This window comes from Gymnogyps californianus, chromosome 1 (genome assembly GCF_018139145.2).
Source record: "Gymnogyps californianus isolate 813 chromosome 1, ASM1813914v2, whole genome shotgun sequence".
Classification (NCBI taxonomy): Eukaryota; Metazoa; Chordata; class Aves; order Accipitriformes; family Cathartidae; genus Gymnogyps; species Gymnogyps californianus.
In genome coordinates, this window is record NC_059471.1 from 67,105,187 (window position 1) to 67,118,206 (window position 13,020).

The 13,020-nt window shown below is 42.7% G+C and overlaps 1 protein-coding gene across 1 annotated transcript in view; it reads left to right on the forward strand.

Moving 5' to 3' along the window:
- Nucleotides 1–13,020, forward strand: part of TMEM255B (transmembrane protein 255B) — a 75,483-nt gene that overhangs the window by 20,926 nt on the left and 41,537 nt on the right. The window contains exon 4 of the mRNA XM_050911159.1: nucleotides 9,849–9,938. Coding sequence (XP_050767116.1) covers nucleotides 9,849–9,938 — 90 coding nt within the window. The remainder of the gene's footprint in view (nucleotides 1–9,848; nucleotides 9,939–13,020) is intronic.

Here is a 13,020-nt window from a genome sequence, read left to right on the forward strand (position 1 = left end):
TTTTTTTTTTTTTCTTTTCTGTATAACATCACTCCATCTTCATCTAATCCTAGGCATCCTTCTCTCCTTCCACATTACTCCCCTCCCTCCCTTGCAAGTCCTGGGCAAATGACTGAAGGAAAGTTCTGAAGTGGAGAAGAGAAAGCACAAATCAGAGCAGCCAACATCAAGGGAATGAAAGTATTGACAAGATGTTGGTTTTGGCAGCACAGATACTTCCTCATCTAGGCTCCCTCTATAGCCAGTGGAAAAAAAGACAGATAGCATCAGAAGGTAATTCATCCTGTTCTACAGTAGGTGTAGAAGGTATCTGGAAGTGTCTGGCTCTCTGTTGACTACAGAGGAGCACAGATAGCCACCTGAGACAAATACTTATATTTTAAGTAGCTGGAGTTATGTATGATGGCATCTACCCCTTAGGAGAATTTTCTCTGCAGCTTCACCACGTACAAAACACCACAATTGGTACCACCCAGCAGCCTGGATAAGAACTAATGCTTCACGTTGGATGGAGCACCGCAACATTCCTGTTTCAGAAATACATACTGAGGCTTCACACCCTGTACTTCTACTGAGCAGAGCCTAGCTGATGATTCCCAAATACAGGCCCATCTGCTTTGTGAAGGTGCGCTGTTCCTGTTTTTGGTATCCCCCAGTCTATACTTATATCTGCACAAATGAATCCAGTCGTGAAGATATAACACCAAACGCTCCAATAATTTTGGTCTCAAAAGTCATCTGGAATCAGTTTATGTGATTTGCCATAGAATATGGCAACACACCCCTATGAAATAAAAAGCTAAAAACCATACAGATGTAAAAAAATGAAAATGAATGAAAAAGTACCTTGCCAAAAGACAGCTCTTGAAAAGTAATAATTTGGGGGTGCCAACTCTGATTCTGAAAGTGACTTTGGAATAGTGAGACAAGGACTCGCAAAACCGGGAGAAGATGGCCGGGGAGCAGTGTTGCCTGTAAAAGCACACGACATCTGAACTGCCCTGGGAAGCCTCAGTGCTCCTCTACCTAGCAGTAGGAAGCTGAAACAGGGGGAAGGGTTTTGATCATATAGTGAGCACCCTATTTAATGGGCTGAAAGAAAAGTAGAGCAGCTATTTAAACAAATCTCTTTAAAAGTAGCTAAAACATGGGTGGAGCAGTGCATGTGTATTGCACCTGCTCAAACTAGAGCGGGTCAGTCATTAGGGTGGTTGTATCAGCTCAGACTGGGGAGAAAATACAGCAGTGCTGTTTGAACGAGCTGAGTGGAGCTGCGATGCGCTGCTGCTGTTAGAAGGAAATCAGTAACTGTGGTAATGGTTACTGGGATATGAACAGGGGTCCTCAGATGCTGTGGGGGCTTAAAAGAGTCCCGATAATAAAACTAACCCTGCCCCAGGAAATTTTAAAGAGTGACTTTTTTAGGTTGCCTTCTGTTTCTTGTCTCGGAAAATGTGAACCAAGTACAGTTCAGTCTTTCTTCCAACATTGTTTTAGTAACATCTGCTGGACTCCAGTGGCTGGAACTCTAAGACTCTCCCAAACTCCCAGGAGACCTGATAGTGCATCATTAGTGGTGACATTTTTAACTGAGTCAAGACAAGCATTTACTCATCAGTGAATGAATTATCTTGAATTTAATATGTGTTCATGTACACATATATCAAATTCATTCTCTGATTGCAGTGTAACGGTGACTCCAGCTTTGAAGTCTAACTAGATTGGTCATTCTAGTAAAGATTTGCTTGTAAAACAATTTGAAGTGATTTCCTGGCCATTGTAGGTCTGGTTTTGTGGCTGATATTAGATTATGAGAGAAGGAAGAATATATCCATCAGGTAACCCTTCTCAATAACTTTGTTTCATGTTTCATAATGGCTATTGATTTAGTTCCCGCCATTCTTTCATTGCTTGAAGACAAAATACAGGAAAATTCATCTTTATTTCATATAGCATCTTTCACAGAAACTGTATCTTCAAATGCTTTAGCAGGTGAGAAGACAAGATAAATTACAGAAAGAGTAGTGCAAAATGGATTGGTATAAATTAAGGATTAATGCTCAAGAGAGCGTTTCTAGAGGGTGCAATCAATTGAGAGACCTAGACTAAGGAACTGTCAGAGTTAACATACAAGGTTTTTATTTGGACAGTAAAATGTTAAGGCAAAATGTTTCCACACCACTTTTCTAGATAACTGGAGTTGCAAAAGAGTTAAGCTGCTGTACTCAACACCTGTGAGAACGGCACAGCCACTGCTAGCTGACAGGGAGGGGGCAAGGAGGACGGGAGAGATGCTCTATGCGTGGATGGCTGGGGAGGCCTTGTGAGGAGCTTAGCAACAAGGGTACTAAGGGGCAGTTTTGAACCATGGGCTTTCATGCCCTAAAGAGAAATGGCAAGCAAAGATGGCTGTGTTAGCCACCTCCTGTCATGGGACCCAGCACATGCATTAGACAACCCTGAGCATGTGTCGATGAGGTCAGATGCTAATTTCCCCCATCTCCATAACTGACTGTCACAGCAAGCGGCGCAAGTAAAGTTCCCGATAACTCAAGAAGTCTGTTTATCTGACCGGTAAAAAAACAGTCCCTGTCCTAAAGATCTCCGTGTGTGCCTGGAGGAGCTGGAGTAAGCAGACTCGGAACCTGCGCTCCCTTTCTTGTCTTACTCAACTGTGCTGCATAAGCCCTCTTGGGCTGGGGGAGAGCTGGGACCCTTAAGTCACCCTGTTGCACATTTCCCGTCCATGGGCACTTCTGCAGTCCCTTGCCCTTGTGAGTAGCCTAATTGATGAATTATCTGCACAAGTTGATCATCAACACCACTGGAAGAGAAAAAGAGAAAGCAATATGCATTAACTATGCCTACATATGATATAAATTAACTGTGAGTATCTAAGGCATAACAAAAGATACTGCGAATTCTGCCTTTCACCATTCTGCCCTTCAGGATGTGGGGCAAGAAAAAAAGAGAAATTTTCTGAATGAAAATGCCACCTTTATTTTGAAAGTGGATTTTGATCTTGTTTTTCTCCTTGGCATAATAATTGATACCTCTCGTGGTTTCTGTATTCTTTCCCAACATTTGTTTATCTAATTAATTCTGCCTTTTTATGCATGTGAGGTTGCTTAAATTTCTCATGGGATTTCTCCCCTGCCTGTGTTACACCAACTGGCCTTTTCATGTTGCTATTTTTCCTAATTATCCCTGACACGATACTGGAAAACAGCAGACTTATTCACAGGCAGTAAAACAAAAGTCTCCTTGACCACAAACAGCAAAATAAGCTCAGTCCTTATCATTTATTCATTATGGCTAAAACCTAGCTTTTACTTTGTTAATCCCTAGGAGTGCAAATTACATGAAATAGGTGAGACAACCTAATAGTTGCTCCCAGCACTTCTACTTCCTTCCCTTCTGTCCTGGCCACATGGTCTCACCCTCTCATTTGCACTGGGTCTAATGCTCGTCTCTCCTTACAGTTATCTGATTTAACTCATTTGGGGGAATAAATAGTTTTCTGCCTAGTGAGTGAATTGCACTGGCTAGCTGGGTATTTGGGCAAGCACAGGAGCTGGTATGCCGGGACGCACCCCTTTGGGAGAGGGAGCAGGAAAGAGGGCTGGACAGCAGGGAACCAAACTAAGGACAGGAGAGCAAGACGCCATTTCAGATGGCAGTGGGCAGTCACATAGGCTCAGCTCTATGCCCTGAGGTGCTATTAACAACAGCGAGAGGGAAGAAAATCTGAATCAAAGATCTGTGGTGGTGTTGATAATACTCAACAACATACGACTGGATGTGCTGAATTCAACAGTGATGATACTGTGGAAAGGCTGTAGGTTTCTAACTTGGTCACTCGATCTAAACACAAGACTTGATCTAAACACCTGACAACATCATGTGTGCAGCATCTCTGTCTGAAGGCCTTCCTGGTAATATAGGTATCATCTACTGCGGGCATTGGCTACATCATTAGGTGTATTACAGTCAGAAGCAAGTTATGTGTTTACGCATGGGATCCCAGCCCCAGTCCTTGTCTTCCTGAGCTGTACCAAAGCTGGTGCTCTTAAAACCAAGAGACATTTTGTGTTTATTTTTCTTTGCTCCTTCATCTGGAAGTCAGTCTAGGAAATAGTTTTTCAGGTGTAGGTTGGGCAGTCATAAAAGTCTTTCATCATTATGGATTTGTGTCATTGTAACTAGTGCTATGACTGGAATTGGCATTAATGAGTAAGAAACATGACATATCCTATCTGCTCTGGTGTGACAACCCTCCAGCAGAGCCTCAATTACAGCAGTGCTATTACTAAAGAACCAACCTTTGGAAAGAATAAGTTGGCAGGCCATAAATTGTGAAGCACATTACCTGGTGTAGTGAGAAGCCTCCTAATTAGCCCAGTTGTGAAAACCAACATAGTAGGAGCCTTGCCTGAGCTTAATTTTCATCACAGCAGCAAAACTTCTGTCCCAAGGGCAGGGGAAAAAAGTGGCCATTGTGGGAGGAGGAGGGGCCACACAGGAGAGGACTTTCCAAATTAGAGAAAATTAACTCACAATTAAAAGTGCTTTTATACTGTCCCACCTCACAAGACAGGCAGCGTTTAGTTGATAGTAGCATCTGAAATGCAATGCAATGAGTTTAATTGTCTTAGTTTTGTGGGCTATTAATCTATAGCCCTGCTGAGGTGCCATGGTAACAGATGCAGCTCCTGGTTGAGATTGCACCAGGGTGGAAAGTCATTCTCTGTTTTGGATTTGTGATACAGTTTTTGTAAACTTCTGCTCTTACATCTTCATCCTCGGTGTACTGAAAAAGTGCAGCAGATTTATTTAAGCCTATATTAAGTTCTGAGCTTGGAGACGTAGGGAAATCAAACCAGTAAAAAGGCCCAGAGAATTAAACTGTATTTTGGGCAATGTAATATTAGGGGCAGCCTACAACAAACTGCCCCATGCATTTCTTTTCCAAATACGCTTGCTTGAACCTGTGTGGGGATAAAAAGGGCTTTACAAACCTGTGGCATAACATTTACACAGCCTTTTGCAAAGCCTTCACTTTCTGGAGCAAAAGGTATGGGATGACAGTGTTTCTCAATTTACATTGACGAGGGTAATTGTGATTCTTCCTCTGCCTGGAAAAAAATGCCAGAGAGACTTGATGAACAGCACAATGCTTGGAGACATTGGAGGCTGTGCATTGCAAAAGTAGCCCTTTAGCATCAGCAGAGTGAGTCTGTTAGATATAATGTAACTTACATCTGATACTGAGGTGATGTTGAAAACAAAAATCCATGCATTTTCCAAAGTCTCAGATCTATTTAGTCTAAATCGAGAGAATGAGGCATCTCACACAGCATCTGATGCTAGAAATGACTGTCATTGTCTGAGCAGTTGTGCCTTTTGACTAAGAACAGGTAAGGGCTAAATTAGAGCCATGAGGAAACCCTCATGGAGCCTCCACATAGAGCCATGTGCGAGAACGGAGACCTGGAGCCTAGCGAGCCTCGCAGAGGTGTTTCACAGGGATGTTGGAAACAGCCAGCAAGGTACCGGCCTGTAGCAAGCAGGTGCTTACGCTGGGGAGTGATGTGATTTTCTGTGTGTCTGCTGGCAAACGTTGGCTGCACGTCTCCACGTGTCACACAGCGGGGACACGGTGTCAGCAGTGTGTGATTCAGCACACAAAGTGCCTAGGGACCTGAGGTGTGGTGGTTACATGAGAGTGTGGCTGCAGCCAGGGTGGCTGCATCAAACCCCCTGTTGGGTCTGGTCTGTGGCCAACTCTTAACTCCAAAACCATGCCTGGGAGTCCTTGTGGGAAACTGTTGGTTGCCAAATACCTGTGCCAGGTCCATTTCTGACAGCTGAACAGCGTCTCTGGCCAGCTTCTGTGGCCACGGCATGTCCCCTGACTCTGTTGCCTTCACTAGGCTCGCTTGCACAGGAGGGTGACCCAGTGCAGCCAGTGGTACTGTATGCCAGCTGAAGGACAAGAAGTTGTTTAAGACAGGTGAATTCTGCAATAAAATGCATGCCTTTTCTGAAAGAAGGCAGCATGCAAGAATTTAGCAGTCCAGCCTTTCACTAGTTTTGCATTTTTGTGACATGACTGAAGATAGAAAACAGCTCTTCAGTTAATACTGTGTGCAAAAGTCCCTCATTCCAAGTGCTATTTTGCTCTCCCTTTTGCTAAAATACCTCTGTTAAACAACTGGCTTTTGGGTTTGATTGTTAGGCCCACACAGTACAGTCTTCAGTGTTTAATAACTGGCTTCATGGTTCCCTTGTAAATAATCAAATTATTGTATTCTGTAGCAGAACCAGGAGTAAACATATTCTGGTAATAACAGCTGTAGAGAAGCCTGGCTGCATAGCAAAAGAACAGCATGAGCAAAACTGTTTCTTGAATAACTGTTAAAGTGTATTGTTATAAATAATGAACAGTTTTTTGGACAAAACATAGTGCTATTAAAAATGGAGATGAGATGATGTGATGGATCAGTATTTATTTTTTTAAAAGTGCTATTTCTTTTACCTGTCAACAAGAATTCGCTGTGTTTAAATGAACTGCACTGCTTTTCTTTCTTGACAGTGCTAGGCTCGTGAACTCACAACTCCAGCAATCACCTACCACTCAGGAAAATTAGCTTTTGAATTTACAACAGCTCTTCATTTGGCTGTCTTGGCTGCAATTTTTAGAAGTAATTAATTTTGTACTTTGTTTATGTGTTTCTCACATTCTCAATAAGCAACGGGAAGTTTAAGAGAGAATATAAATCTGTGATTTTATTTTAAGGATTTTTTTGTGTTGTTCTTGTATTATTACTTCTTTTATCATTTGAATACATTTATAAGGCAATTTAAGTCATAAGAACCTCTGAGTGTCACATTCTGCCACTTTGGCATTGTAATAAATACTAATTCAGTCAAGAAATGGTCCTCTTAATTTCAAAGGGACTAGTCACGGAAGTAGTTGCTAGTAGGCATGGATAAGAACAGCAGACTCTGGCTGACAACCTTTGACTTGCACGCAACTCCTTGAACGGGTAGATGATCACCAACATGGCTGAGGAGTGCAAAGCCAACTCCATAGCTCCTGTCTATACTACAATTTACTGTGCACCTTTATATTTGGTCTCTTATAGCTATATGGTGAAACTGAAAGGCCAGCATACTCATTAGGTGATTTAAGCTATCTCCGTGAGTGGAAAACGTTGGTTTGGGGATTGTAGATCATCAATAAGTTGCTCATGTGTGAAATGAAAAGCCACCTTGAGGTCAGCTTCCAGTAAATTCGTCCTGAGCTCAGGCAATTTGGAAGCACCTGGCTAAGCCCACTAATTATTTGATTGACTGCTATGACTTGAAAAACAAGATAGAAGTATCAGACAATAATGACTTAATCTGAACTTTTAAACACTACTGCTTTTTCAAATAAAGAGATCAGGGTCTGTAGCAAATGCAGCTGCCACAGGGCAGCACAGCCCACTGGTCTGCAGTGATAATAGCTCTCTATAAGGAGCCCCCAGCCTTCTTGATCTGATGAGTTGCATGCCAAGATCTTTAGACAACCAGATTGATGAGACATGACCTGCCGTACTGGAGAGCCAAGGGATAGCGGAGGTTGAAGGGTGATGCAGCCAACAGTGCTTTCCTAGGGTTTCTGCCTCCTTACAGCAGGATGGAGCTGGCTGCAGGGGGAATGGAGCAGGTTCCCAAGATCAGCCAGTACCATCAGCCTCAGCCACTTCTGTGTGCCCCTTTCCTCCCCACGCTGAGGATTCCGATTACACAGCAATCCCTGTGGCAGTGCTGGCTCGCCTCTGATTACATGATCTAAGAGCCATGAGCTAATGAGAGATTAAAAGAGTGTATCAGAAAGCATTGGAAAGCTGTGATTCTTCTGCTTCTAAGTTGTACTTTTTGCTGATTCACTGAGAGCTCTTATTTTCAAATGTTTGACACTGCTTTGACCTGTGTGTCCAATGCTATGGGCTTATATGGCTGTAATTTCTTACTTGCCCAATATAAATTTTTTTGAGGCAGTCACCAATGCTGTGTCCCCTGTTGACACTATTGACATTGTACTGTTCTTAGCCTAACATAAGCTAAAGAGTCCATTTTTCAAGTGAGTTTGTGATGCCTTACGAATTTTACACGTGTGAAAACAGTATTTAGGTCATGCAGATATGGATTTTGTATAGGCAAAAGGGATATATGAACGTAATTTTGGTAATCTGGGCATTACCAAATACCTGGGCATTTCTGAAATACATGCTGTGAAGGAGCAATTAATGACTAGTAAATAACAAAGAGGTTCCAAGTTCTTAACAGAAACCCTGGTCCATGTGCTCTATCAGTTAAGGACGCTGTTCTGTCAGTTTTCAAGGGAATTTTTTAATCTGTTGCAGTTATTAACTATAACTTAATACTGTTGTAAATTAAAATTAACCTATCATATAGGATGTTTCAAAGGGTTCCTCTTGTGACTTTGCATGAGAAATGCCAGAGATGTGAGAGATGTACATTAAATTATATTAAAAACATAGGCAGAGAGTGCATGTTAGGTTCACCTTATATCCTGCAGGTACCCACTCATCCAAACTCAAGGTGCAGAGTCCTCAAAGTCACAAAACCCTCTAATCTGAGAGAGGAAGAAGTGACAGCATCTCTCCCTCATCTGATGGCATTGGGGCTAATGAGCCCAAGGGGAGCACCTTGTCAGGCATACACAGGGTTTCTCTTTCAGGACACACTTCATCTCACCTTGCTCACAGCACTGCATGCTTCAGACATGCCCTCAAAACAAGCCAGTGTCATCTCAAGAGTGTGTGCTAACAGCACACTGGCTGGTCTCTGATGGAGACACCTACCAGTGCTTGGCCTTTTCAAGTCCTATTGCTCTCTTCAGACTGAACTGGGCAGTAAGCTTGCTGTATCTGGGGTTGTGCTAGCTCTGCAGTTGCTGCTAGAGCTGCAGCTGTAGTCATCCTTGGAGATAAAGTGAGCTCAGCATGCCCAGCCTGCACAGCCTTTTTCCCCGAGCCCTCCATACCACCACCACTTGTGCTGGAGCAGTGCTGTAGCGTTGCGCCATCCGCAGTCCGGTTGATAAAGAATTAATAATGCTCAATGAACGAAGCAGCCTGGGAGGCAGAATGAGGTCTGAAGCTATGGCTAGTAGGCTAACAAAGACAGTGTGCTGTCTGTGCTGCAGCTGGGATATGTACTGAGCTCTGCTGTGCTCTGCTGTGCCCACTCTGAGACTGAGGGGCAGGCTGGGAGCTCCAACAACGGCAGGGGCCAAGGCAGCACACGCCAGCCCTTCCAGAGTTACCAGTCCTATGAGTCTCTGATTTCGTTGTGGCATAAGTTATCATAAGCTATTTGGGATGATAAAAGCTGTCTGAGAGTTCATGGGCTAGTTATTAACTTACTACAATGTCTTTATCTGTATGTGTGAACTACTACCACTGTAGTAAAGCTCTAGAGATTGATGTGAGCCAACAAGAACATGGCTTTTTGCTATGCTCCCTATGGACACCACTGCTGGTTTATTAAATAAGTTGATTTAGAAGAAATCACCATTGAATTTAATATCTCTTACAGCTGACCTAATTTTCTCTAGAAAGATTTAAGCTTTTCTAGTAGACTTGATGGTATGTCAACTCAGCATCAAGAATTTCTGCCTTTTTTCTAGTGTGTGACTGGCGTCCTGCCACGCTGATCTAAAATGAATTACAGCAGGGGGAACCATCATTTAAGAATACTAGAAAAATTAGTGTAATTGTTTTACTTAAAGAATGATATTGAAAACATTACTCAATCTGTTTTTCTCTTCTCAGTTAGTAGCCTCCATTGTGTTTATCAGCTTTGGCGTGGTAGCAGCGTTCTGTTGTGCAATAGTTGATGGAGTGTTTGCAGCACGACACATAGTAAGTACAGTGATTTTCTGTCATCTTTTATTTTTGATTACTTATGTCATTTCTAGCAGGAAAGCATTTTCTTTTGGTTTATGTCTAGCAGTATATTAGTTTTTTTAATAGTTCTCCTTGCTGGAGAAATGTCTTTTGGCAAAAAATCGACAGGAAAGCCCATCATGCCAATACCCAGAGATGGTGCCAACTGCTTATTCATCTCTCAGGGAGTTCCAAATACAGAGGTGATGTAAAATGAGGTAATGACAGGTGTGCTAAAATGCAGACCTGCTTAGGAACGGGAAGACACTTCAGCCACCACCAGCATTTGTTTCCTTTTGCACAAAGGCTTTGTGGGCACGGTAAGGATTTGGAACACACCAGACAGTGATGAGCACCAGAAGTCCCCATGGGATCTTTAGAGGGAATTGGATTGCAGCAGCACAAAGGGAAGATTTTGTTGAAGCAAAGACAGCAGAGGAAGTGAAAGGCTTTGGTTAGAGGTAGTGTGAAGGGGGAACCTACTGAGTGACAACCCAAAATTCACCATCTGCCTGCCATCAAAGGGTGGGTGGGTCATTTAACCAGAGCAACTGGTATTTCCAGTGTGTCTTCAACACCCAGTCCTCCTTCTTCCCCCAAACCTATTGCCATCTCTGCTTCAAAAGGACATTTATAGGCATTCACAGTACTGCAGCTGCAGTAGTGTTACTAGTAGTTCATTACTGTCTACGAGTGCCTAGGAGTCTTTCTCATGACCTTCTTGTGTAAGAACTAGAGAAACTTAGAACAAAGTTTTTTTATTTTGGCTCACGGAGTTCAAATTAAAATATTAGACAAAAAGGATCAATAGAAGAACAAGACAGACTGGGTTGTGGGGTCATTTGAATATGCCAGTTTACATGTTAGATATGTGTCGTTTGCTGTTCTGTCTTTTGTGATAGAATACCTAAAAATCAATCTAAACCCAACCTTTTAATTGAGCTTTGATTTCCAAAAGTATCAGGAAATAATTAGTTACATGTTTTAATAGAAACTAGAACTCAGATGTAGTGTGCTACATAATACAGCAAGTATGATGGTATATGACCCCCTCACTGCTATGAAATATCATAGGCCTGTTCATCTTTCTGCTTATGTTCATTGAGGGGCAGCATAACACCACTGGCATCAGTAGAACTCTACTATTTTCTGTTAACAAATGCATCAGAATAATTAGGCTTTGGATCACTTGGAGCATAAAGCTGTAAACTGATTTCTTTTTTACTGTTACTGAAGAGGACTTTAAACCAAATGTGGGCTTCAGAACCTCACGTGCATTGCACAAGGAAGGAGACATCTATTGATATAAAAAACCGAGTTGTGCAATGAATAAACACCCTGGACTGTAGTCATGTTTTATGCTATACAGACCCTGCATGATGCTGAAGTGGCCTGCTTTTACTTGGATTCGCCCTGCTGTTGCTCTGGTTGACACCTGGTATAACTTTGTCTCTGATTAGCGTAATCCAGGGACCCCTTCCATGGGAGCTGCTTAAAAGAGGAGGGGAGCAGATTCCTATTTAGGTTTCCTGTTCCTGAAAATTTGGTGGTTGTGCCCCAGAAAACCATTGCCACTTATTCAAATATTGGACCTGTCTCCTAATTTCCCAGGAACTAGACTTATTTTTGTCCTGCTTTGATGTGATCATTAGGAAGTGTTCAGATGGCACTTGTACAGTCTTACACCTTATAACTGCAATGCAACCGTGCAGCCACAGCCCCCCACTGCTGCGGTTAGACACAGTGTCGCCTTCTCTGAGGCAAGTTACTGTGTCAGAGGACAGTGTGTGTGCTCAGTGTCAAACAGAGAGACAGGCATCACCCCGTCGTCTTTCTAGGTGTTTCCTTTGTCAGTTTGCACTCTTCTGGCTTTAAGTTCCTTTCACATATGTTACTTAGCTATTCTAGAAATGACACTGCTTCCTATCTAAATCAAACAACAATATCATATCAGAATATTATTATACCCTTATATCTGAAAAAACAGCATCTCATACGTAATACCTAGAGTTTATATTTTCCTCCTTTTTATTGTAGCATAAATAGCTGCGTGGCATTGCTTGCTGTCATGGCATGCCCTTGATGTGTCGTTACGGACTAAAAGGGTCCCTTCCAACTTGAGAAATTCTATGATTCTATGATTCTGTGATTCAGTTCATTGCAGTGCTCTCCGGGGAAAAAGTGGGCCAGCGAGTTGTCGTAGGAGAGTACCAAGGCACAAAGTCATTGCACTCACCCAAGAAGAAAGCATCTTACAGTCTTGGGTGCAGTTCTGTATCTGGTTAAGTCAGTGACTGGGTATGACTGCATCATCTGTTCAGAGCTGGAGACTGGAAGGGGCTGGTCACCATCCAGCCATCCCTCAGAGTGCTGGAGATGTACAACCCAATGATATGAACCTGCTTCAGTCATGGCAGGACATGCTTCATGGAAATCCATTTCCAGCTGTTTACATTTGGGCCGAGTTTTGTTTATCACATCTGTCTCTTCTGGTCTTCACATATTACAGAACAAAGAAGTACTTAGTAGTATCATTTGTTGGAAAACTAATTTGCGTGTCAGCGTGGTCACACTCACTTCATCTCATTATCTTCCTCTGTCTAATAAGGAGCTTAATAGGATCAGGTGAAATAAAGGTGTACATCACCTAATTTCTCTGACTAACACACCTGGGGAAAACTACAGGGGTGGTAGTGTAAGTACACTCCCAGTTTGATTTACAGGAATGGTGAGGCCTTATCAAAAGAAGGTGTGTCATGCAGATTATGGTGTCATTGCCACTGCGTCACATCCCCTTTGCGTCACAGCTAATATCCTTCAGGGAGAGCAGTAACACCACATTCAGTCCATTCCCCACAGGCCAGTACAGGCCGTTTTCAGACCTGTGCTGTGCTGTTTCTACTTTAACCACTGCCTTTGGGGGATAACTGCTGGAGAATCGGACTAAACTGTCCTCTGTTCAGGGAAAGGACAAACTCCTGACATGTCAGAGCAGGTGCCCAGGTCTATACTAAAGCCATAAAGTTTTCATGAGGAGGAGCTGCGCAAGTGTTCACTT